This window comes from Oncorhynchus gorbuscha, linkage group LG12, assembly GCF_021184085.1.
Source record: "Oncorhynchus gorbuscha isolate QuinsamMale2020 ecotype Even-year linkage group LG12, OgorEven_v1.0, whole genome shotgun sequence".
NCBI classification, from domain to species: domain Eukaryota; kingdom Metazoa; phylum Chordata; class Actinopteri; order Salmoniformes; family Salmonidae; genus Oncorhynchus; species Oncorhynchus gorbuscha.
Window position 1 is genome coordinate 77,025,776 of NC_060184.1, and position 23,608 is coordinate 77,049,383.

Sequence of the window (23,608 nt, forward strand, 5' to 3'; positions counted from 1 at the left end):
AAATCCACCTGTCAGAACATAATGCCTCCCAGATGCAAAAACATTATTGCTTAACACTTTGTACCCACTGAGCCCACACTAAAAGTCCATATATGTCCACAGTTTAATATGCTGCCCATAAGCGTCTAAATGTTTTGCAAAACCCCCCGCAAGAGGATAAAGTTAATCCATACTTTAATTCTGATAATGTGGGTAATGTGGACCATGTTTTGTCTACAGGGTCGTCCAGGAAGTCTGATGGTTGGGTGGGCCTGGGCTGCTGTGAGCTGGCCATCTCGGCAGAGTGCCGCAGGGACTGCAAGCAGGTGAGGGAGGAAGTTAGTTTGGCCCGTTGTAGCCTTATCCATTTTGCACATCACCTCATTTCCCATTCTCTGACCCTATAGGCATCATCCAAGACCGACATCACAAGAGTATGCAAAAAAGACACAGAGGTAAGTGAAACAAGCTCATGTTTTGTGTCGTAGTATGTGCTTGAAATTGAGTATCACACATACTGTTGACTTTGAGAGACTGTATTGTAGTCTCTGGCTGCCTTTCCCTGGCCTTTAAAACCTCAGTGCTGTTTGACGAGATAAAGCAAGCGCTACTTCTCTGCGGTCCATCTCAGCACCTCAGCATTGTCCTCCTCCTTTTATAAAGTTATTTAAAAAACAAAACAAATTACAAACAAGATTATAGATTATTGTATGGATCAATATACAAACGTTTTTGAGTTCGTTTGAAAAATATGCATGTATTAAGTGAATGTATTCATTTTGAGAAGAGAGATAAAATTGTAATGTATTGAAGGCTATTTCATGTATAAAAAAATCCACTTCCTACCGATTTTAAGGCTGTGCCATTAGATTTGGGTGTAGTGGGGTCGCCAGAAATTCAGGTGAAAAAAATGGGGTTGGTAGAAATGTTTGCAAAAAATATGGTCTCCGCTGAAAAAAATTGAATAGCACAGGTTTAAAGGAAGGTCATTATCTAAGCTCTGATTGGAGTCTGTCTTGTCAAAGGAGGAGAGGAGTGAAGTCATCTACTCCACCTAAGAAGATGGCTTAGCTCAGAGCCATATATATATATAGAGAGAGAGAGAGAGAGTCAGGCCAAGTTTTAGAACGGACGCCATTTTAGTGACCATATAGAACTTTAGTATTGGATTGTTTGTGATGTAACAGTCCGGGAGCGATGGAAATGCTTTTGGCAGTTCTGTGGGTTCTGTGGGTTCTGTGGGTGGCACTGTGTGGTCTTTTCCAAGCATGGGTACCGGTGTCTTGGGGGCCCTGGGATCCGGGGGGGTGGGGGTGGTCTGCCGGTCACTGGGTATACACAACCCAACTTGGGATGGGGAGGGGTTTTAGCGGGTGGAATGGTGGTGAACAATTGAAGGTTTTCTTAGTAGCAATGCAAATATCATGCTACAGCTATATGGACACTCAATCACTACTTTTTAATGGTGAGTTTACAAACATATATAATGATAAATAGATATGGAACTTTTATCCCATTATGGCAGTTGGTGAAATTGCCATAATTACCAAAAAGACTGGGGGGGGGGGCAAAATATATTTCTCCTATGGGCAAATAAATTGAAAAGGTGTGATGATATTAATTAACGGTAATTTTGATCCGAATGTCATTCTCTCTGGCACCAAAAGTTCAAAAATAGTTGATTGGGGACAGAATGCAGTCGGACCATCAAATAATTGGAATATATATTACTCTTACAGAATTTCCACGTGGGCGAGGATATTGGAAATGTATTCAAAGCCTATTGGACGATAACTTGTTTTGAACTAAAACAGAATCATTTAGAACGGACTTTTTCTGACATACTGTAGTTAGAGCAGATTTATTGTATGGGACACTTTTAAATGTTCCTTTAGATGCAATTCAATACTCATCTCTAAAACAAAAGCAATTTAGATCACAAGAGTCCATATTAACAAAGGAAATGCAAGAACTAACAGTACAGGTAGATAGCAATAAAAACTGTACCATAGAGGCTCAGAATAAGAGGAAAGGGGGGGACTTTTTCAAGAAAGATCTAGTGTAATATATTACAAAAATAAAGCAAACTGGATGGAATATGCACTAAATTATTTTTAAATCTTTAACCCCCAAAAATTGTACTGAGTCGCCAAACAATATTTTGAAAGAGGAAGTAAAGTACTTTAAGCATATGTTTTTGTTTCAGTCTCCTCCATCTCCACTAACCAAAGTTAATTATATGGATTTTGTTTCTATTAATAATGTAAAATTAACAGCTGTACAGAAATACTCATGTGAAGGCTAAATTACAGAGGAGGAACTTCTTGGCTCCAGAGCTGGATGTCATACCAGTGGAAGTATACCAAACCTTTTTTGATATAATCAGAGGACCGTTATTAGCCTGTTTTAACCACTCCTATGTAAATGGTAGATTATCGAGCACTCAACAAGAATGTCTGATTTCATTATTACTGAAACAGGATCTAAGTGGTAAATATAAAGATCCAGTCCATTAAAAAAATTGGAGACCTCTTACACTTCAGTGTTGTGATGTAAAAAATCTAGCAAAATGCTTATGTAACGGCGTTCGTCTGTTGAATGAAGAGAGTCGGACCGAAATGCAGCGTGTAGGTTACTCATGACTTTAATGAAAGTATCGCGGTACATGAAATAACTGAAACTAAATACAAAAACAACAGAACGGAACGTGAAACTAATTACAGCCTATCTGGTGACTACAACACAGAGACAGTAACAAACACCCACAAAAATACAAAGCGAACTCAGGCTACCTAAATACGGTCCCAATCCGAGACAACGAGAATCACCTGACTCCAATTGAGAACCGCCTCAGGCAGCCAAGCCTAACTAGCACTGGCGGCGCTAGGCAGACTGGCGGCGCTGGGCAGACTGGGAGCACTGGCGGCGCTGGGCAGACTGGGAGCACTGGCGGAGCTGGGCAGACTGGGAGCACTGGCGGCGCTGGGCAGACTGGCGGCGCTGGGCAGACAGGGAGCACTGGCGGCGCTGGGCAGACTGGGGGCACTGGCGGTGCTGGGCAGACTGGGAGCACTGGCGGAGCTGGGCAGACTGGCGGCGCTGGGCAGACTGGGAGCACTGGCGGCGCTGGGCAGACTGGGAGCACTGGCGGCGCTGGGCAGACGGGAGACTCCGGCAGCGCAGGAGAGGAGAAAGGCCCTGGCTGCGCTAAACAGGCGGGAGACTCTGACAGCGCAGGAGAGGAGAAAAGCGCTGGCTGCGCTGAACAGGCAAGGCGCACTGGAGGCCTGGTGCGTGGTGCTGGAACTGGTGGTACTGGATCGAGGACACGCACAGGAAGCCTGGTGCGGGGAGCTGCTACTGGAGGACTGGTTTGTAGAGGTGGCTCTGGATAGACCGGACCGTGCAGGCGCACTGGAGCTCTTGAGCACCGAGCCTGCCCAAGCTTACCTGGCTCGATGCCCACTCTAGCCCGGCCAATAGGAAGGGCTGGTATGTGCCGCACCTGGCTCTGCACCCGCACTGGAAACACCGTGCGCTCCATAGCATAACACGGTGCCTGCCCGGTCTCTCTAGCCCAACGGTGAGCACAGGGAGTTTGCCCAGGTCTCCTACCTGGCATAACTATTCTCCCTTCTAGCCACCCCCCAATAATTTTTTGGGGTTGCTTTTCCGACTTCCAACCGCGTCGCCGTGCTGCCTCCTCATACCAGCGCCTCTCCGCTTTATCCGCATCTATTTCTTCCTTGGGATGGCGATATTCTCCCGGCTGCGCCCAGGGTCCTTTTCCGTCTAATATCATCTCCCAAGACCAGAAGTCCTTATATTGCTGCTCCTCACAATTAACAGGGAGAGTAGGCTCAGGTCTGACTCCTGACTCAGCCACTCTCTCTCTGCGCTCTCCCCCAATAAATATTTGGGGGTTACTTTCGGTTTTCGCTCTGCGTCGCCGTGTTCTCCTTTTCGACTCCATTCGTCTATAGCCCTCTTCGCATTGCTGCAGGGAATCCCAGGCGGGCTCCTGCACTCTCTCCGGGTCGGCCGCCCACCTGTCGATTTCTTCCCACGTCGTATAATCCATGCCTCTACCGTCCATAACGTCCTCCTTTAGCTCCTGCCAGTTATCTACGTCGTTGCCAGTTACACGCTGCTCGGTCCGTGAGAGGTGGGTGTTTCTGTAACGGCGTTCATCTGTTGAATAAAGAGAGTCGGACCGAAATGCAGCGTGTAGGTTACTCATGACTTTAATGAAAGTATCGCGGTACATGAAATAACTGAAACTAAATACAAAAACAACAGAACGGAACGTGAAATTAATTACAGCCTATCTGGTGACTACAACACAGAGACAGGAACAAACAACCACAAAATACAAAGCGAACTCAGGCTACCTAAATACGGTTCCCAATCAGAAACAACGAGAATCACCTGACTCCAATTGAGAACCGCCTCAGGCAGCCAAGCCTAACTAAACACACCCCTCATCATACACAATCCCAATGCTAATAAAACCCCAATATGAAACACAACATATAAACCCATGTCACACCCTGGCCTATCCAAACGTATAACACAAACACAAAATACAATGACCAAGGCGTGACGGCTTAGCACATAGAATTAAAAGAGGAATGTCGGATATTATTCATCCTAATCAGACAGGTTATTTACATGGATGATACATTGGAGATAGTTTAAGACAAGTACTGGAAACAATTGAACACTATGAAAAATCTGGGAAACCAGGCCTGGTATTCATAGCTGACTTTGAAAAAGCCTTTGATAAAATAGGACTGGATTTTAAATATAAATGACTGAAATATTTCAACTTTGGAGAATCTCTTATAAAATAGGTTAAAATTATGTATAGTAAAAAAGTAAATAATGGCTACTTCTCAGAAAGTTTTAAACTGTCAAGAGGCGTGAAACAAGGCTGTCCACAATCGGCATATCTTTTTATTATCGCCATTGAAATGTTAGCTGTTAAAATCAGATCCACCAATAATATCAAGAGGCTGGAAATCCAGGGCAAATCCAGATCCCTCCACAGCCTCATAGAGGATCCAGATACTTTTTCCAACCTCTGTTGATTAAAGGGGTGGCAGGGTAGCCTAGTGGTTAGAAAGTTGGACTAGGAACCGGAAGGTTGCAAGTTCAAACCCCTGAGCTGTTGTTCTGCCCCTGAACAGGCAGTTAACCCACTGTTCCCCTGCTGTCATTGAAAATAAGAATTTGTTCTTAACTGATTTGCCTGGTTAAATAAAAGTCAAATGTTTAAAAAAATTAAATAAGCAAAAATGATGATAAGTGTATTATATTATGCATTGGATCACAAAAAAATACAACTTTTACATTAGCGTGTAGTTTACCAATAAAATGATCTGACGGAGATGTGGACATACTCTGTGTTCATATCCCGAAAGAAAGAAATTATTTCACTCCAATACATTCTTATAGGAAGTTAGCAAAAATAGATAAGATCTTGCTACCATGGAAGGGAACATTTCTGTATTTTTGTTGAAAAATATCTCTAACTCCATAGTTATCCCAGTTCACCTTGATTAACTCTTTAGTCATATCCCAGTTCACCTTGATTAACTCTTTAGTCATATCCCAGTTCACCTTGATTAACTCTTTAGTCATATCCCAGTTCACCTTGATGAACTCTTCAGTCATATCCCAGTTTACCCTGATTAACTCTTTAATCATATCCCAGTTCACCTTGATTAACTTTTTAGTCATATCCCAGTTCACCTTGATTAACTCTTTAGTCATATCCCAGTTCACCTTGATTAACTCTTTAGTCATATCCCAGTTCACCTTGATTAACTCTTTAGTCATATCCCAGTTCACCTTGATTAGCTCTTTAGTCATATCCCAGTTCACCTTGATTAACTCTTTAGTCATATCCCAGTTCACCTTGATTAACTCTTTAGTCATATCCCAGTTCACCTTGATTAACTCTTTAGTCATATCCCAGTTCACCCTGATTAACTCTTTAGTCATATCCCAGTTCACCTTGATTAACTCTTTAGTCATATCCCAGTTCACCTTGATTAGCTCTTTAGTCATATCCCAGTTCACCTTGATTAACTCTTTAGTCATATCCCAGTTCACCCTGATTAACTCTTTAGTCATATCCCAGTTCACCTTGATTAACTCTTTAGTCATATCCCAGTTTAACCTGATTAACTCTTTAGTCATATCCCAGTTTAACCTGATTAACTCTTTAATCATATCCCAGTTTACCTATTTTCTTATGGTCTTTCCTACACTTAGCGATCTGTTTTTTATTTATTTATATGAGCAAAAAATATTCCATTTAATTTGGAAAGGCAAGCCAGACAAAATTAATAGGGCCTATTTATATAATGAATATGAATTCGGAGGGCAGAACTGATTAAATATTAAAGCATTAGATATCTCACTAAAGGCATCAGTCATACAAAAGTTGTACTTAAATCCGAACTGGTGCTCTAGCAAATTAGGAAGAATGTCTCACCCCACGTTCAAGAATGGCCTTTTTCCCTTTATTCTCACTTTCAGTTATTTGAAAATGAACATTTCTCCAAAATATCTCTATTTTTAAACAAGCCATAGAAAGTTGGTTGCAATTTCAGTTTAATCCACCAGAAAAGACAGAACAAACAACAAATATAGTGGTTAAAGTCAAATATACTAATTGATATAAAACCATAATTTTTTGATAATGTTTTTAAAAAAAAAGGTATAATCTTTGTAAATAAATAGGACTGGTGAAGTTATATCACACATGCAGCTATCAAAAATATATAAAATGTCTGCTCTACACAAAATTACAACCAACTAATTGCAGCATTACCGCAAAAATGGAAGAGGCAAGTGGAGGGGGGATTAGGGAACTTGTCTGTTGGCCCTGCATTAAAGATAAAAATTGGTTAAAGAAAATTGTGATAAATACAAATATATACCCGTTTCATTTAAGGACCAAAAAATTGTACAGCTGTGCCAAATTGACAAAAAAGTTGGGACGAGATTTTTCATTAAAAATCCTACAATGTGATTTTCTGGATTTTTTTTCTCATTTTATCTGTCATAGTTGAAGTGTACCTATGATGAACATTACAGGCCTCTCTCATCTTTTTAAGTGGGAGAACTTGCACAATTGGTGGCTGACTAAATACTTTTTGCCCCACTGTATATATAAGGGAGCGCCTCCGACAGTTCCCCATGAAATGGCTGTAAACAAGCAAAACAACAGAGCAGGGAATTTAACCAACATTTTTATTGATTAGCGTTCAGGATATCCGGATATTGTGTATGTGGTGCAGTGTCAACAAATTGCCTATCTGCTTTCACTCGACATCTTCATAGTGTTAATTATCATCTGTTAAATCCACTTCAATCATTGTAGATGAAGGGGAGGAGACAGGTTAAAAAGTAATTTTTAAACCTTGAGACAATTGAGACATAGATTGTGTATGTGTGCCATTCAGAGGGTGAATAGGCAAGACACATTTAAGTGGCTTTGAAATGGGTATGGTAGTAGGTGCCAGGCACACTGGTTTGGGTCAAGAACTACAACGTTGCTGGGTTTTTTTCAACAGTTTCCTATGTGTATCAAGTATGGTCGACCACCCAAAAGACATCCAGCCAACTTGACACAACTTTGGGAAGCATTGGAGTCAACATGGGCCAGCATCCATGTGGAACGCTTTCGACCCCCCTGTAGAGTCCATGCACCAACGAATTGAGGCTGTTCTGAGGGCAAAAAGGTGTTCCTAATGTTTTGTGCACTCAGTGTACATTTATATGATACTGGCTTACCTTAGCTATTAGCGTAGCATAGCTTAGCTATTAGCGTAGAACAGCATAGCAATTAGCTTAGCCTAGCGTAGCCTAGCGGCGTGCTAGCAGAGGACTCCTTTCATCTGGCTCGCCTCCTCATTCCAAACAAACAAAAACAAAGCGGCGGGCTTAATGTTTAGTTTGGACCACGACCAAACTCCCCTCCCCAGCTTTAATAAGGCACTGGCCTCTTTCATCTTGCCCTTTCATGAATCGTTGCTGCAGGAGCCAAAGCACGCAGCAACACTGGCCTTTATGGTCCTTTATGGTCTTTTATAGTTTTGATGGAAAGAAGCTGTGAGTTTTCTAATGGAGGTTTAACTGTACTGAGGACAGAACAGTGAGTTTTCTGATGGAGGTTTAACTGTACTGAGGACCGAACAGTGAGTTTTCTGATCAAGGTTTAACTGTACTGAGGACAGAACAGTGAGTTTTCTAATGGAGGTTTAACTGTACTGAGGACCGAACAGTGAGTTTTCTAATGGAGGTTTAACTGTACTGAGGACAGGACAGTGAGTTTTCTGATGGAGGTTTAACTGTACTGAGGACAGAACAGTGAGTTTTCTGATCAAGGTTTAACTGTACTGAGGACAGAACAGTGAGTTTTTTAATGGAGGTTTAACTGTACTGAGGACAGGACAGTGAATGAGGTCTCCATAGAGAGAGAAGAGGAACGGGTTCAGAATATTTCAGATAGAAATGTCATGAATAGAGCTGACTCAATAATGGTATGTTAGATCACAGAAGTGTTTTTCTTGTCTTTTACAGAAACCACTGCACAGCTGTATCACCAAAAATGAGAGTAAGTTTCCAACATTCTCTACAACAAGATGCTAACCCAAGTGCACCAATCAGAGTGTGACGTGTCTCAGTTGGTACAGCGTGGCACTTGTAACGCCAGTGTTGTGGGTTCGATTCCCACGGTGGGCCAGTATGGAAATGTATGGAAATGTGTGCCTTCAGGACTGTAAGTTGCTCTGGATAAGAGCATCTGCTAAATTACAACAACAAAAAAATGTCTATGTAAAATGAATAAACATGAAATCCAGCCCTGCTTTATGAGCCATGTTTATGTAATATAATATAATATATGCCATTTAGCAGACGCTTTTATCCAAAGCGACTTACAGTCAAGTGTGCATACATTCTACGTGCCTTTACCCTGGCGTTACAAGCGCCATGCTCTACCAACTGAGCTAAATGATTTAATCAGTCAGTCAGCCGAGGAATCCCTTATTTTGTATTAGGAGTTGCAACGCATTGGTGTGAACCTGCCCTGCAGACACGACTTTGGGCCGGTTTTGAGGATGTAAGATCTTGCACTTCCTGAAGTCCAGCAACTGGGAGATCACCTCCAATGTTCACCATGCATATTCAATCAGACTATTCTCTAGGAAATCCTGCAAGTCTACTGTATTGTATCCTGATTCAACTCCTCATGTTTGAATGTTGATCATGTTTGCAATGTCTGTCATCTATTTTATGAAGCTAAAGGCGACTTCAAGACAAAAAATATAGTCTAAATAGCCTTAATGATATTTACAATTCCATTGAAGTGAATGGAAAGCATATTGTAACTGTGTGTGTGTGTGTGTGTGTGTGTGTGTGTGTGTGTGTGTGTGTGTGTGTGTGTGTGTGTGTGTGTGTGTGTGTGTGTGTGTGTGTGTGTGTGTGTGTGTGTGTGTGTGTGTGTGTGTGTGTGTGTGTGTGTGTGTGTGTGCTCTGTCAGTGGGCTCGTTGTGCTGCAGCTATGCAGGGAGACACACCAACTGCAGAGATTACTGCCAGGCCATCTTCCGGACAGACTCCTCCCCCACCGTCTCGCAAATCAAGGCTGTCAAGGAATACTGCCAGAGCATCAGCCCCGAGCTCATTGGCTGTGTGGGCAACTACACCAAGTCCTACCCAATCAGGAGCCCAATAGACAGTGAGTATATCTAATACTGACCTATCAGTAGCCCCATATCCAGTGTGTATCTTGTTTCTGTGTTGCATTCCTCCAATCACTGGCTATGACTTGGTACAGTGCATTCAGAAAGTATCCAGACCCCTTGACTTTTTCCACTATTTGTTACGTTACAGCCTTATTCTGAAATTGATTTTTAAAGATGCCCTCATCAACGTACACACAATATCCCATTATGACAAAGCAAACACAGTTATTTAGAGATTTTTGCAAATGTACTAAAAATACTAAATTAAATATCTAATTTATTTAAGTATTCAAACCCTTTACTCAATACTGTGTTGAAGCACTTTTGGCAGTGATTACAGCCTCTTGGGTATGACACTACAAGCTTGGCACATCTGTATTTGGAGAGTTTCTCCCATTTTTCTCTGCTCGGTCAGGCTGGATGGGGAGAGTCGCAGCACAGCTATTTTCAGGTCTCTCCAGAGAAGTTAGATCGGGTTCAAGTCTGGGTTCTGGCTTGGCCAATTCAAGGACATCCAAAAACTTGCCCTGTAGCCACTCCTACATTGTCTTGGCTGTGTGCTTAGGGTCATTGTCCTGTTGGAAGGTGAACCTTCGCCCTGACGTCCTGAGCGCTCTACAGCAGGTTTTCTTAAGGATCTCTGTACTTTGCTCCATTAATTTTTCCCTCGATCCTGACTAGTCTCCTAGTCCCCGACACTGAGTCCCACAGCATGATGCTGCCAACAACATGCTTCGCCGTAGGGATGCTACCAGGTTTCCTCCAGACTAGTCACTTGGTGTTACGAATCCCTTTGGCCCTGCAGTCTAGGGGGGATGGAAATGAGACTCGTAACATAACTCATGCAAATCATAATAGTGAAAAGGGAACAGTGAGAACGGATAACCACAGACAACATAAATCTACCGTCAAACACTATTGGTTTATTTTTAAACACACGGTAAAGGGGGGCAGGAAAAGGGGCGGAGCTGGACCCTTATTTCAAACACACGGTAAAGGGGGGCGGGGAAAGGGGCGGAGCTGGACCCTTATTTCAAACACACAGTAAAGGGGGGCAGGAAAAGGGGCTGAGCTGGACCCAAGGAAAGAAACAAATATCCCAAAACACCCCTAAGCTAGACTATCCTACTACTATACAGCTAACTAACCAAAAATACAGTGGGTGGTCCGGCCAGTTCTACCTAGTGTTCTTAGACAAAGTAGTCCTAAGGGTAATGTATGCCCATGGGCGACTGGGCTTGGTACCCCCCTTTTCCCACCATCAAACAAACAGTCAATCACCATAAGAAAACAATACTCACAGGGTAACGGACAAAGTGACATGTAGTTGCAAAAACACAAGAGAGATCTCTGCGTACAAAGAGAGAGGGAGAGAGAGAGTTTGAGACACAGAGAGATTGAGCTCCAGAGAAAACAACTGACTGGGTTTTTAAACCAAGGGAAAGGGGATGTGATAGAGCAAAGGAGCAGGTGTCTTCTGATTGGGGAATGAAGGATGATCAATGGAAACAGGATGCGCCTGAGCTCAATTCCGAGTCTCATAGCAAAGGTTCTGAATACTTATGCAGATGAAGTATTTCTGTTTTTTTATTTTTAATACATTTGCATAAATGTCTTACAACCTGTTTTTCCTTTGTCATAATGAGGCGTTGTGTGTAGATCGATGAGGAAAAAATGTAATTGAATCAATTTTAGAACAAGGCTGTAATCTAACAAAGTGTGGAAAAGTCCATATCCATCCATCTGTCTGTCCATCCAGGCCTGTACTGCTGTGACCGGGCCGATGAGCCCCACTGCCAGGTGGCGTGCCGGCGGATCCTGCGCACCATGACGACAGAGCACGAGATAATGGAAGGCCTGATCGATGAGTGCGGCAGCCAGCCACTGCCCCAGGACCCGCTGTGGCAGTGCTTCCTGGGCAGCGCCCACCCCCCCACCAAGAGCGAGATGGAGACCTCACCTACCGCCAAGATGGACGGTGCCAAGCTGCACTGCTGCTACAAAGCCAATACCTCACTGTGCCGGTTAGTTGTACTCTGATGAGATGCTTGTAGTGATTACAATGGCTTACAGCTAGCGATAACACTCCCAACCCGTCACATACTGCTCCCCACCAGAGACCAGGGTTCAATCCCTGCTTCCACCCTTCCTACATTTTCCTGCCCCCCCCCCTCTGTTTCCAACTGTCTGGGTAAAGTGTAAAAGGTGGCGCCCGAGTGGCGCAGCAGTCTAAGGCACTGGATGACAGTGCTTGAGGCGTCACTACACACCCGGGTTCGATCCGGGAGAACCGTGAGGCGGTGCACGGCGTCTCCGGGTTAAGCGAGCAGTATGTTCATACATAAATAGATACACTGCATCCTATGATGGTGCCATGTTGAAAGTCACTTAGCTCTTCAGTAAGGCCATTCTACTACCAATGTTTGTCTATGGAGATTGCATGGCTGTGTGCTCGATTTTACATACCTATCAGCAACTGGTGTGGCTGAAATAGCTATATCCACTCATTTGAAGGGGTGTCCACATACTGTTGTATATATATAGTGTAGATATAAATGATTACAGTATGCAGGTAACTCATAGGGTTGGTTTCCAGGACACAGTTCTGTACACCTGATCATAATACATAGAAAGTCTCTGAACATTTGAGTTGATTTTTTATTTACATTTTTTAACCCCTTTTTCTCCCCAATTTTGTGGTTTCCAATTGGTAGTTACAGTCTTGTCTCATTGCTGCATCTCCCTTATGGCCTCGGGAGAGGCGAAGGTCGAGAGCCGTGCGTCCTCCGAAACACAACCCAAACAAGCCGCACTGCTTCTTGACACAATGTCCACTTAACCCAGAAGCCAGCCGCACCAATGTGTCAGAGGAAACACCGTACACCTGACAACCGTGTCAGCGTGCACTTCGCCTGGCCCACCACAGGAGTCGCAAGTGCGCGATGGGACAAGGACATCCCTGCCGGCCAAACCCTCCCCTAACCTGGACCAATTGTGCTTCGTCCCATGGGTCTCCCGGTCACGGCCGGCTGCGACAGAGCCTGGACTCGAACCCAGAATCTTAGACCACTGCGCCACTTGGGAGGCCAAGTTGATGTTTTTACATGCTTGTGTTGTCTGTCTTTATGTTTAACTCTGTTTGGTCATTCAGCCCTGAGAAGGACAACCTGCTGTGTAAACGTTGGTGAATAAATGATTACATCGGAGGTGCTAGAGTGTGCAGCTTTCCTTTTTCTTCCAAAGTAACTCTGTTTCATCCCCCACAGGGATATGTGTCAGGAGATCAGCACCAACTGGGGAACTCAAACGTGGCAGGAGTTTGACCAGATGTGTGAGTACAGCCCCGTGGAGAAACCCCTGGTCACCTGTCTGGCCGACGTCAGGGAACCCTGCCAACTGGGATGCAAGGACCTGGGCTACTGCACCAACTTCAACAACAGGTATGTTACTATACCTAGCTACTATACCAGATTAAATACCTGCTATAATATACCTTCTGTACCAACTTCAACAACAGGTATGTTACTATACCTAGCTACTATACCAGATTATATACCTGTTAGTATACCTTCTGTACCAACTTCAACAACAGGTATGTTACTATACCTAGCTACTATACCAGATTATATACCTGCTATACCTGTTAGTATACCTTCTGTACCAACTTCAACAACAGGTATGTTATGGGACAGGACATCCCTGCCGGCCAAACCCTCCCCTAGCCTGGACCAATTTGGGTCTTACAGGTATGTTACTATACCTAGCTACTATACCAGATTATATACCTGCTATACCTGTTAGTATACCTTCTGTACCAACTTCAACAACAGGTATGTTACTATACCTAGCTACTATACCAGATTATATACCTGCTATACCTGTTAATATACCTTCTGTACCAACTTCAACAACAGGTATGTTACTATACCTAGCTACTATACCAGATTATATACCTGCTATAATATACCTTCTGTACCAACTTCAACAACAGGTATGTTACTATACCTAGCTAGTATACCAGATTATATACATGCTATAATATACCTTCTGTACCAACTTCAACAACAGGTATGTTACTATACCCAGCTACTATACCAGATTATATACCTGCTATAATATACCTTCTGCACCAACTTCAACAACAGGTATGTTACTATACCCAGCTACTATACCAGATTATATACCTGCTATAATATACCTTCTGCACCAACTTCAACAACAGGTATGTTACTATACCTAGCTACTATACCAGATTATATACCTGCTATACCTGTTAATATACCTTCTGCACCAACTTCAACAACAGGTATGTTACTATACCTAGCTACTATACCAGATTATATACCTGCTATACCTGTTAGTATACCTTCTGTACCAACTTCAACAACAGGTATGTTACTATACCTAGCTACTATACCAGATTATATACCTGCTATACCTGTTAATATACCTTCTGTACCAACTTCAACAACAGGTATGTTACTATACCTAGCTACTATACCAGATTATATACCTGCTATAATATACCTTCTGTACCAACTTCAACAACAGGTATGTTACTATACCTAGCTAGTATACCAGATTATATACATGCTATAATATACCTTCTGTACCAACTTCAACAACAGGTATGTTACTATACCCAGCTACTATACCAGATTATATACCTGCTATAATATACCTTCTGCACCAACTTCAACAACAGGTATGTTACTATACCCAGCTACTATACCAGATTATATACCTGCTATAATATACCTTCTGCACCAACTTCAACAACAGGTATGTTACTATACCTAGCTACTATACCAGATTATATACCTGCTATACCTGTTAATATACCTTCTGTACCAACTTCAACAACAGGTATGTTACTATACCTACATTTAAGTAATTTATGTCATTATACCAGATTATATACCTGCTATACCTGTTAATATACCTTCTGTACCAACTTCAACAACAGGTATGTTACTATACCTAGCTACTATACCAGATTATATACCTGCTATACCTGTTCAGAGAGTCTGTTCACTAGTCTACACTCTTAGAAAAAATGCTTCCAAAAGCGGTTCTTTGGCCGTCCCAATAGGAGAACCCTTTTTGGTTCCAGGTAGAAGTAGGGCTGTGGTGGTCATGAAATTTTGTCAGCCGGTGATTGTCAAGCAGAGAACTCCCAGTCTCACGGTAATTGACTATTATTTAACATAAAAAGCTTTAGCATCTCCTGGCTTCCACACATAGCCTACAAGCCACTAATTCAGACCTTTGGAACTAGATTTCTACATTTTAAGAAGTCTAATAAATCCATGTAATATAGCCTACACCTTCACAATAAATCCATGATTTAATTGAGATATGTCTATAAAAACATGATATGATGAAAATGTAGTCTATTTCAGAATAACAAAATAGCACACTCTGAGTTGTCCTTATGTTAGGTCCTGATCTGGCTATGTCATATGGCTTTGGGCTACACTAGTTCATTTAGTTGTCCTTATGTTAGGTCCTGATCTGACTATGCCATATGGCTGTGGGCTACACTCTTTTAGCAGACAAGACTTGCTTAGAATTATTATTAATTAATTCATTATTTGAATATTAAAGGTTTGAGGTAGTGCACACACGCGCCTATTCTGTGTTGAGCGGTTAACAAAGACACAGGTACTCCTATATGCTTAATTTAGATGTATTTATGCAACTTCAGTTGTGATACAAACGTTGGGCTATATGTTTAGATTTTCAATGCATTCTAAGGCTGCATGATGAGACTTTAATGATGATTGAAAGGCATGAATTCTGCTTTGTTTTTTTGCGCAGGCTGTACACACTTCATCAGTCTCTCATTCACAATTTGACAATGATAATTGATAATGCCTGGAATTTCCTGGTGGTATCCCTTTTGTGTGGCCGTTCCGCCCCTTAAAAAAATCCATGCATTTTGTAGCCAGTGACCTTTGTGCCCTTGGGCACAATATAATATAATCATTACAATATATAATCATTTTAATTCCCTTCTCCATGCGTGCTGCATGCTCCGAAGCACTTCTCACGGCTCTCCATGGCTCTCCATCACGTGATTGGATCTTTCTCACAGGCTACAAGTGAAGATAGACACATCGGGGACGCAACTGCGCGCGCCCTTATCCAATTCGGAGGTACATATTGAAGATATTGGAAGAACTGTCCACCTTTACGTTTCGTCAGCCATCAAGATGAGTAGGCCTAACGAACAGCAAAACCACTAGCCTATTTCAATCTACAATCACCATAGTACAAAAATGGAACTATTCTGTGCGAGAAATAAATATTACAAACATAGTCTGGAACAGTTGTGAGATGCGATAGATCCCAAATTAATACAACCACCAGTATCAAAAAAACATTTCTTAAGCAATGAGACCGTCGCAACAGATAAGAATGTTTAACTTGAAATGTTGATAAACTATTAGGCTACATCTTCACATTATAAGCACAGCAAAGAGCACATGGCAGTAGGCTATACGTGCAAATGTTTCATTAGCGGCAAAACAACATTATCAAAAGTGACCGCTAATGCAGTTTAGCATGTAATGCTTTTATTATAAAGGTGCATTTTTATGGTGAAAATGATCTTCCCCAAACATGAAATGTATTGCCAGTTAGGCACCCTTTGTAAAGCGGATTAATGTGCTACATTTTAAGAATTTATTTGGCCACTTTAGTATGATACAAATCTTATCTAGACCTATGGGCTAGGCTGTATGAGGTGTGGGACTATGTGTTGTTTCTTGCCTTATGCTGTGCCTCGTTCACACGTGATAGGCTAATATTGTCACAGATCAAACTATTCTTCATGTAATCTTGTCTTTACATGAACTAAATAATATATGTGTGAAATTTGTTTTGATTTAAAACGGACCATTATCATGCACTTGTATCGTAAACAGAGGCAGTGGGAAAAAATACATGTAATCTATGTACTTAAATAGTGAATGGAGGACACTTTGCCCGTGGTTCATTTTAATGACAGCCAGATAGGCTACACTCCTGATGTTAAGATAAGCAATGTGCTTAATATTAGGAAAGTTGAGAAATTAATATAGTAGGCCTAGCCTATAGAAAGCTGATGGGATCCTCCTCTTTTTATTAGTGGCCATCACTCTATTCTCCCGCACTTGAAAAACCTATAGAAATGTTGTGCAACATGAGCTCATGGGCTGTCATAAAGTCTTTGATTAGATTTTTAGATCATATTTACATTGATGTCAGAGTGATTAGAGGGACAATAGAGTGCTGAATTCCAGACAGTTAGAAAGTTCAGTAGTCTACTAATGATCAGCAGCAGCATCAGAGCTGGGAGAAGCCTAATTACTATGACTAAACGGTCATGTGGAATTTGACTACTTTCATGACTCGTGACCCGCCGGTGTGGCGGTAATACGGTCACCGTAACAGCCCTAGGTTGAATTATTTTGGGTTCCATATTGAACCATCTGGGGAAAGGGTTCTACATGGAACCCAATAGGGTTCTACCTGGAACCAAAAGGGTTCTACCTGGAATCAAAAATGGTTATTCAAAGGGTTCTCCTATGGTAACAGCCAAATAACCCTTTTGGGTTCTAGATAGTACATTTCTTTCTAAGAGTGTGTGACTGATGGCTCTGTGACTGATGGCTCTTTGACTGATGTGTGTTGTGGTCGGCTTCCACGCTAGGTTGTTTAGAGGTCACAGAGAAAGGAGGAGAGAGAAAATGGATAGGGATGTGTGTGTGTATGTGTGTGTGTACGTGTGTGTGCCGTTATACTGTAGTTTGTGGTGTTTGCATTTGACCTTGGAGGCCAGCCGTGTCACAGCTTGCTGCATCTTGGTCTGGCATGGGACCAGCAGACCCATGCTTGACACCATCAAAGCCCGGCCGGCGAATACACACAGTTCAACAGAACACTCCCCGCCTGTGGACTCATTCCCATCAGGCGCTGTCCACAAAGCTACATTTCGCCACAAGCCACCCGATCATTAGCGTTGGTCAAGTTTCAAAAGCGTTGATTTTCCAGGCTGTAATCAGGGTCAGAGAAAATATCTGATTGGACACTAGGGGATCTGAAGGACGTAACATCATCATGGGCTACAGACTCAAACATAATCTCATCTCTCGACCGCTCTATGACCTCTCTTTGACATCCCCATCATCTCTCTATGACCTCTCTTTGACCTCTCCATCACCTCTCTATGTCCTCTCCATCACCTCTCTATGTCCTCTCTTTGACCTCTCCATCACCTCTCTATGACCTCTCCATCACCTCTCTGTGACCTCTCTATGACCTATGACCTCTCTTTTACCTCTCTATGAACTCTCTTTGACCTCTTTAGGACCTTTCCATCATCTCTCTATGAACTCTCTTTGACCTCTTTAGGACCTCTCCATCACCTCTCTATGAACTCTCTTTGACCTCTTTAGGACCTCTCCATCACCTCTCTATGAACTCTCTTTGACCTCTTTAGGACCTCTCCATCATCTCTCTATGAACTCTCTTTGACCTCTTTAGGACCTCTCTTTTATCTCTCTATGACCTATGACCTCTCCATCACCTCTCCATGAACTCTCTTTGACTTCTATATGTGTATGATATATTTATGTATCTTTGTCAATTGACTGTAAGGTATCATGTTGTTCAGTAATGATGATGAACCATAATGTCAAGATTATCAAAAAAACATACAGTATTTACTTTTGAATTGCAGCTCAGCAGCAATCAAACCCTAAAAAGCCCCAGAAACGGTTCATGCTAGACCCTTTGTAGAGAATGTTTGAAAACAATCCCCAGTATTCCGTGTATTATTTTTCATCTGAGATGATGAAGACACAGAGTTCTGACAAATCAATTCTGTCTCTCATTTCCTTTGAAGGAGTCCCAGGGGCCAACTTAAGGAGAGCCTTCCCCCCTGAGGGGTACAAAACCTGGGGTAACAAGTATCATGAGAAGGGGGGGGGGCTGGCCACAGTCACACTATGGAAGACAAACAGGGCTAGAGGCAAAGGGGATAGAAAGAGGATAGGGATCTCCGAAGTCCTGAGAAACCTGCGGCGCTGTGTAGCTATGCCAGCGCTGTGCACTGTGTGCCACACCCCAGGGGCCTGGATCTCTGTGTCCGTGACATAAATACACTTCCCAGCCAGGTCTTATGGAGATTACAGGGGAACATCCTGTTGACTGGTCGTATGGAGATTACAGGGGCACATCCTGTTGACTGGTCGTATGGAGATTACAGGGGCACATCCTGTTGACTGGTCGTATGGAGATTACAGGGGCACATCCTGTTGACTGGTCGTATGGAGATTACAGGGGCACATCCTGTTGACTGGTCGTATGGAGATTACAGGGGAACATCCTGTTGACTGGTCGTATGGAGATTACAGGGGAACATCCTGTGGTGACTGGTCCTGTTGATGGAGATTACAGGGGCACATCCTGTTGACTGGTCGTATGGAGATTACAGGGGCACATCCTGTTGACTGGTCGTATGGAGATTACAGGGGCACATCCTGTTGACTGGTCGTATGGAGATTACAGGGGAACATCCTGTTGACTGGTCGTATGGAGATTACAGGGGAACATCCTGTTGACTGGTCGTATGGAGATTACAGGGGAACATCCTGTTGACTGGTCGTATGGAGATTACAGGGGAACATCCTGTTGACTGGTCGTATGGAGATTACAGGGGCACATCCTGTTGACTGGTCGTATGGAGATTACAGGGGAACATCCTGTTGACTTCGTCGTATGGAGATTACAGGGGAACATCCTGTTGACTGGTCGTATGGAGATTACAGGGGCACATCCTGTTGACTGGTCGTATGGAGATTACAGGGGCACATCCTGTTGACTGGTCGTATGGAGATTACAGGGGAACATCCTGTTGACTGGTCGTATGGAGATTACAGGGGAACATCCTGTTGACTGGTCGTATGGAGATTACAGGGGAACATCCTGTTGACTGGTCGTATGGAGATTACAGGGGAACATCCTGTTGACTGGTCGTATGGAGATTACAGGGGAACATCCTGTTGACTGGTCGTATGGAGATTACAGGGGAACATCCTGTTGACTGGTCGTATGGAGATTACAGGGGCACATCCTGTTGACTGGTCGTATGGAGATTACAGGGGAACATCCTGTTGACTGGTCGTATGGAGATTACAGGGGAACATCCTGTTGACTGGTTGTATGGAGATTACAGGGGAACATCCTGTTGACTGGTCGGAGATGGAGATTACAGGGGAACATCCTGTTGACTGGTCGTATGGAGATTACAGGGGAACATCCTGTTGACTGGTCGTATGGAGATTACAGGGGAACATCCTGTTGACTGGTCGTATGGAGATTACAGGGGAACATCCTGTTGACTGGTCGTATGGAGATTACAGGGGCACATCCTGTTGACTGGTCGTATGGAGATTACAGGGGAACATCCTGTTGACTGGTCGTATGGAGATTACAGGGGAACATCCTGTTGACTGGTCGTATGGAGATTACAGGGGCACATCCTGTTGACTGGTCGTATGGAGATTACAGGGGCACATCCTGTTGACTGGTCGTATGGAGATTACAGGGGAACATCCTGTTGACTGGTCGTATGGAGATTACAGGGGAACATCCTGTTGACTGGCAGCTCTAAGGCTCTGATGATGCTGTTCTGTGTCTCAGTGATATCTCCCTGACTGCTTTAGAGCAGGTATGCTTGTCTGCCTCCCTGTCTGCCTCCCTGTCTGCCTCCCTGTCTGTCTGTCTGTCTGTCTGCCTCCCTGTCTGCCTCCCTGTCTGCCTCCCTGTCTGTCTGTCTGTCTGTCTGTCTGCTGCTCCCTGCCTGCCTGTCTGTCTGTCTGTCTGTCTGTCTGTCTGTCTGTCTGTCTGTCTGTCTGTCTGTCTGTCTGTCTGTCTGTCTGTCTGTCTGTCTGTCTGTCTGTCTGTCTGTCTGTCTGTCTGTCTGTCTGTCTGTCTGTCTGTCTGTCTGTCTGTCTGTCTGTCTGTCTGTCTGTCTGTCTGTCTGTCTGTCTGTCTGTCTGTCTGTCTGTCTGTCTGTGTCCTGTCTGTTCATCTGTCTGCCTGTCTGCCTGTCTGCCAGTCCTATCCGTCTGTCTGTCTGTCTGCCAGTCCTATCCGTCTGTCTGTCTGTCTGTCTGCCAGTCCTATCCGTCCGTCTGTCTGCTTGCCTGTCTGGACAATATGCAACTCTTGTCATGGTCCAGGGCTCACCAAGGTCCAAGGCAGGAAGTCTCAATCCACATGCCAATCATTCTGAGAGAAGAGTGGGAGAGGAGGGCTGAGATAAAGAGAGGGAGGATGGGAGGATAAGAGAGTGGGGGGAAAGAGCTAAACGTATACAAGCCCAGGGATGTATTTAACAAAGCTGACCCTGTAACTACACAGATAAACCCCTTCTTAGTCTGGTTGATGAGGAAGGCTGAAGTTGAATGTGGGTTCCTGAAAGTATGGACACCATACACACCATGTCTATTTTTAACATGTACGAAATATAATACCCTGCTCGGTGAAAATGTAATCGATTGAATAACTAACTATCCTAAATATCCTTGTTTTAACTGAAGCTACTTTACTTGCCATTTTAATGTGGGTCAATGTGTAGAGAGACAGAAAAGAGAGGAGAGGGAGAGTAGAAAGAGAGGGACACTAGGAAACCAGTCACTGTAAATTAAAGTGAAGAGGTCATTCAAGTTTATTTTTGGGGTGGAGTGGAAACCCACTGTGACCGCTACCCATGCATGGGGTCATGCTTGGTTCATGACCTGGAGCTGAGGCACGGCTGTGGTCCCTCTGCTTGTGGCCAAGACCTCACTTTCCTTCCCCTCTCCTCTAACACACTCGCATGCGTGTGCGCACACACACACACACACACACACACACACACACACACACACACACACACACACACACACACACACACACACACACACACACACACAGCTTAATTTTCTTGGAATGTCAGAACTTTTTGGGAAGTAAACATGTTTGACTGTTAAAAATCAAATTTTCCCTAATCCCTAAACCTTACTCTTAATCTAACCCATAACCTTAACCTTACATTTAGAATAGCATTTGAACAAATTCAGGACATTAAACAAATCCTGACTTTTCAAAAACGTTATTGTTTTCCTACCTTGTCAGGACATTGGGGTGAATTGTCAGGACATTGGGGTGAATTGTCAGGACATTGGGGTGAATTGTCAGGACATTGGTGTGAATTGTCAGGACATTGGTGTCTTGATAAGTTAAGTAAACAAGAACACAGATACAGACATATACACAGGAGTGGCCAGTGGGATATTTTAAAGGCTTTAAAGTTAACAAACTGACTGAATATCAGCACTCAGACACATCTAACATCAACCACCGAGGTAACCCTCCTCCCAGTGAAACATACCAATCGTGAAATACACTTCCTACAACTCGTAGATCATTAAAGAAAATTGTCCACCTCCCGGCAACATGTTTCCTCAGGAAGTAGTCCCTCTCAGCCATTGGTCATTGGTCTCTGTCTCCAGGATGTTTCTGCAGTAGTAAACAGTGGCCATCTGGCTGGCCTCCTTCTGACATCACCATCAGCCACATCCATGTGGTGTTGAGCTGTGGAGACGACATCTGGACACACAAGGCAGAGTGAATATGCATTTCATTAGACAGAAAGAGACAGTGTTGTGTCTCATTCGACACATAGAGACAGTGTTGTGTCTCATTAGACAGAGAGAGACAGTGTTGTGTGTCATTAGACAGATAGAGACAGTGTTGTGTCTCATTAGACAGACATAAACAGTGTTGTGTCTCATTAGACAGACAGAGACAGTGTTGTGTCTCATTAGACAGAGAGAGACAGTATTGTGTCTCATTAGACAGAAAGAGACAGTGTTGTGTCTCATTAGACAGGTAGAGACAGTATTGTGTCTCATTAGACAGAGACAGTGTTGTGTGTCATTAGACAGACAGAAACAGTGTTGTGTGTCATTAGACAGACAGAGACAGTGTTGTGTCTCATTAGACAGACAGAAACAGTGTTGTGTCTCATTAGACAGACAGAGACAGTGTTGTGTCTCATTAGACAGATGGAGACAGTTTTGTGTGTAGTATTTTAGTGGTCTAGGAGTTTCTGTACTAAGATTCACTCTGTGTCCACGTGGGATTCAGGTTTCCATGTTTGTTATTTAGCCGACTCTCTTCTCCAGAGTGACTGAGGGTCGTTCAACTGAAGTAGAGAAACAACCACGTATCAGTCAAAGCTGGAACAACATATCTAATATCGTTACTGAGATTGTTATTATAGTTTCAAAGTGTTTGGTAGTTTGCTTGTTTTTTCTGTTTTTTTGTTTGTTTTTCCCTTCTGAACTTCGAACTATGATCACTTCCAGTTTAAAGCTTTTGTCGAAGCTATAACACAAGTCATGTGACAAAGGGGAGAAATTATACATCTTCCACACTGCAATCTTCATTCGACTCCATTTGGGTTTCTGTTGTGTGCACATTTCTATCACTGTTGATAGGTACATAGCTATTGAGTACACCTGCTAATTCTATCATGTCTCTCTCTCTCTCTTGTTATATTAACTCTAGGCCCACAGAGCTGTTCCGTAGCTGTAACGTCCAATCAGACCAAGGCGCCATGAATGACATCAAGCTGTGGTCCAATGGGACGATCAAGATGCCCTTTATGAACATCCCCGTCCTGGACATCAGGAAGTGTCGTCCGGAGATGTGGAAGGCTGTGGCCTGCGCCCTGCAGATCAAACCCTGCTACAGCAAGTCCCGCGGCAGCGTCATCTGCAAGTACGTAGCCAATCTTTTCATTCTGCTATTTGACGTAGCCCTTTTCTGCA

The 23,608-nt window shown here is 43.3% G+C and overlaps 1 protein-coding gene across 1 annotated transcript in view; it reads left to right on the forward strand.

Annotated features, from left to right (window-relative positions):
- LOC123991413 (reversion-inducing cysteine-rich protein with Kazal motifs-like) overlaps positions 1–23,608 on the forward strand; it is a 95,644-nt gene that overhangs the window by 39,914 nt on the left and 32,122 nt on the right. The window contains exons 5-11 of the mRNA XM_046292989.1: positions 220–305; positions 387–434; positions 8,575–8,608; positions 9,536–9,733; positions 11,500–11,764; positions 13,007–13,180; positions 23,346–23,558. Of these exons, the coding sequence (XP_046148945.1) occupies positions 220–305; positions 387–434; positions 8,575–8,608; positions 9,536–9,733; positions 11,500–11,764; positions 13,007–13,180; positions 23,346–23,558 (1,018 nt within the window). The remainder of the gene's footprint in view (positions 1–219; positions 306–386; positions 435–8,574; positions 8,609–9,535; positions 9,734–11,499; positions 11,765–13,006; positions 13,181–23,345; positions 23,559–23,608) is intronic.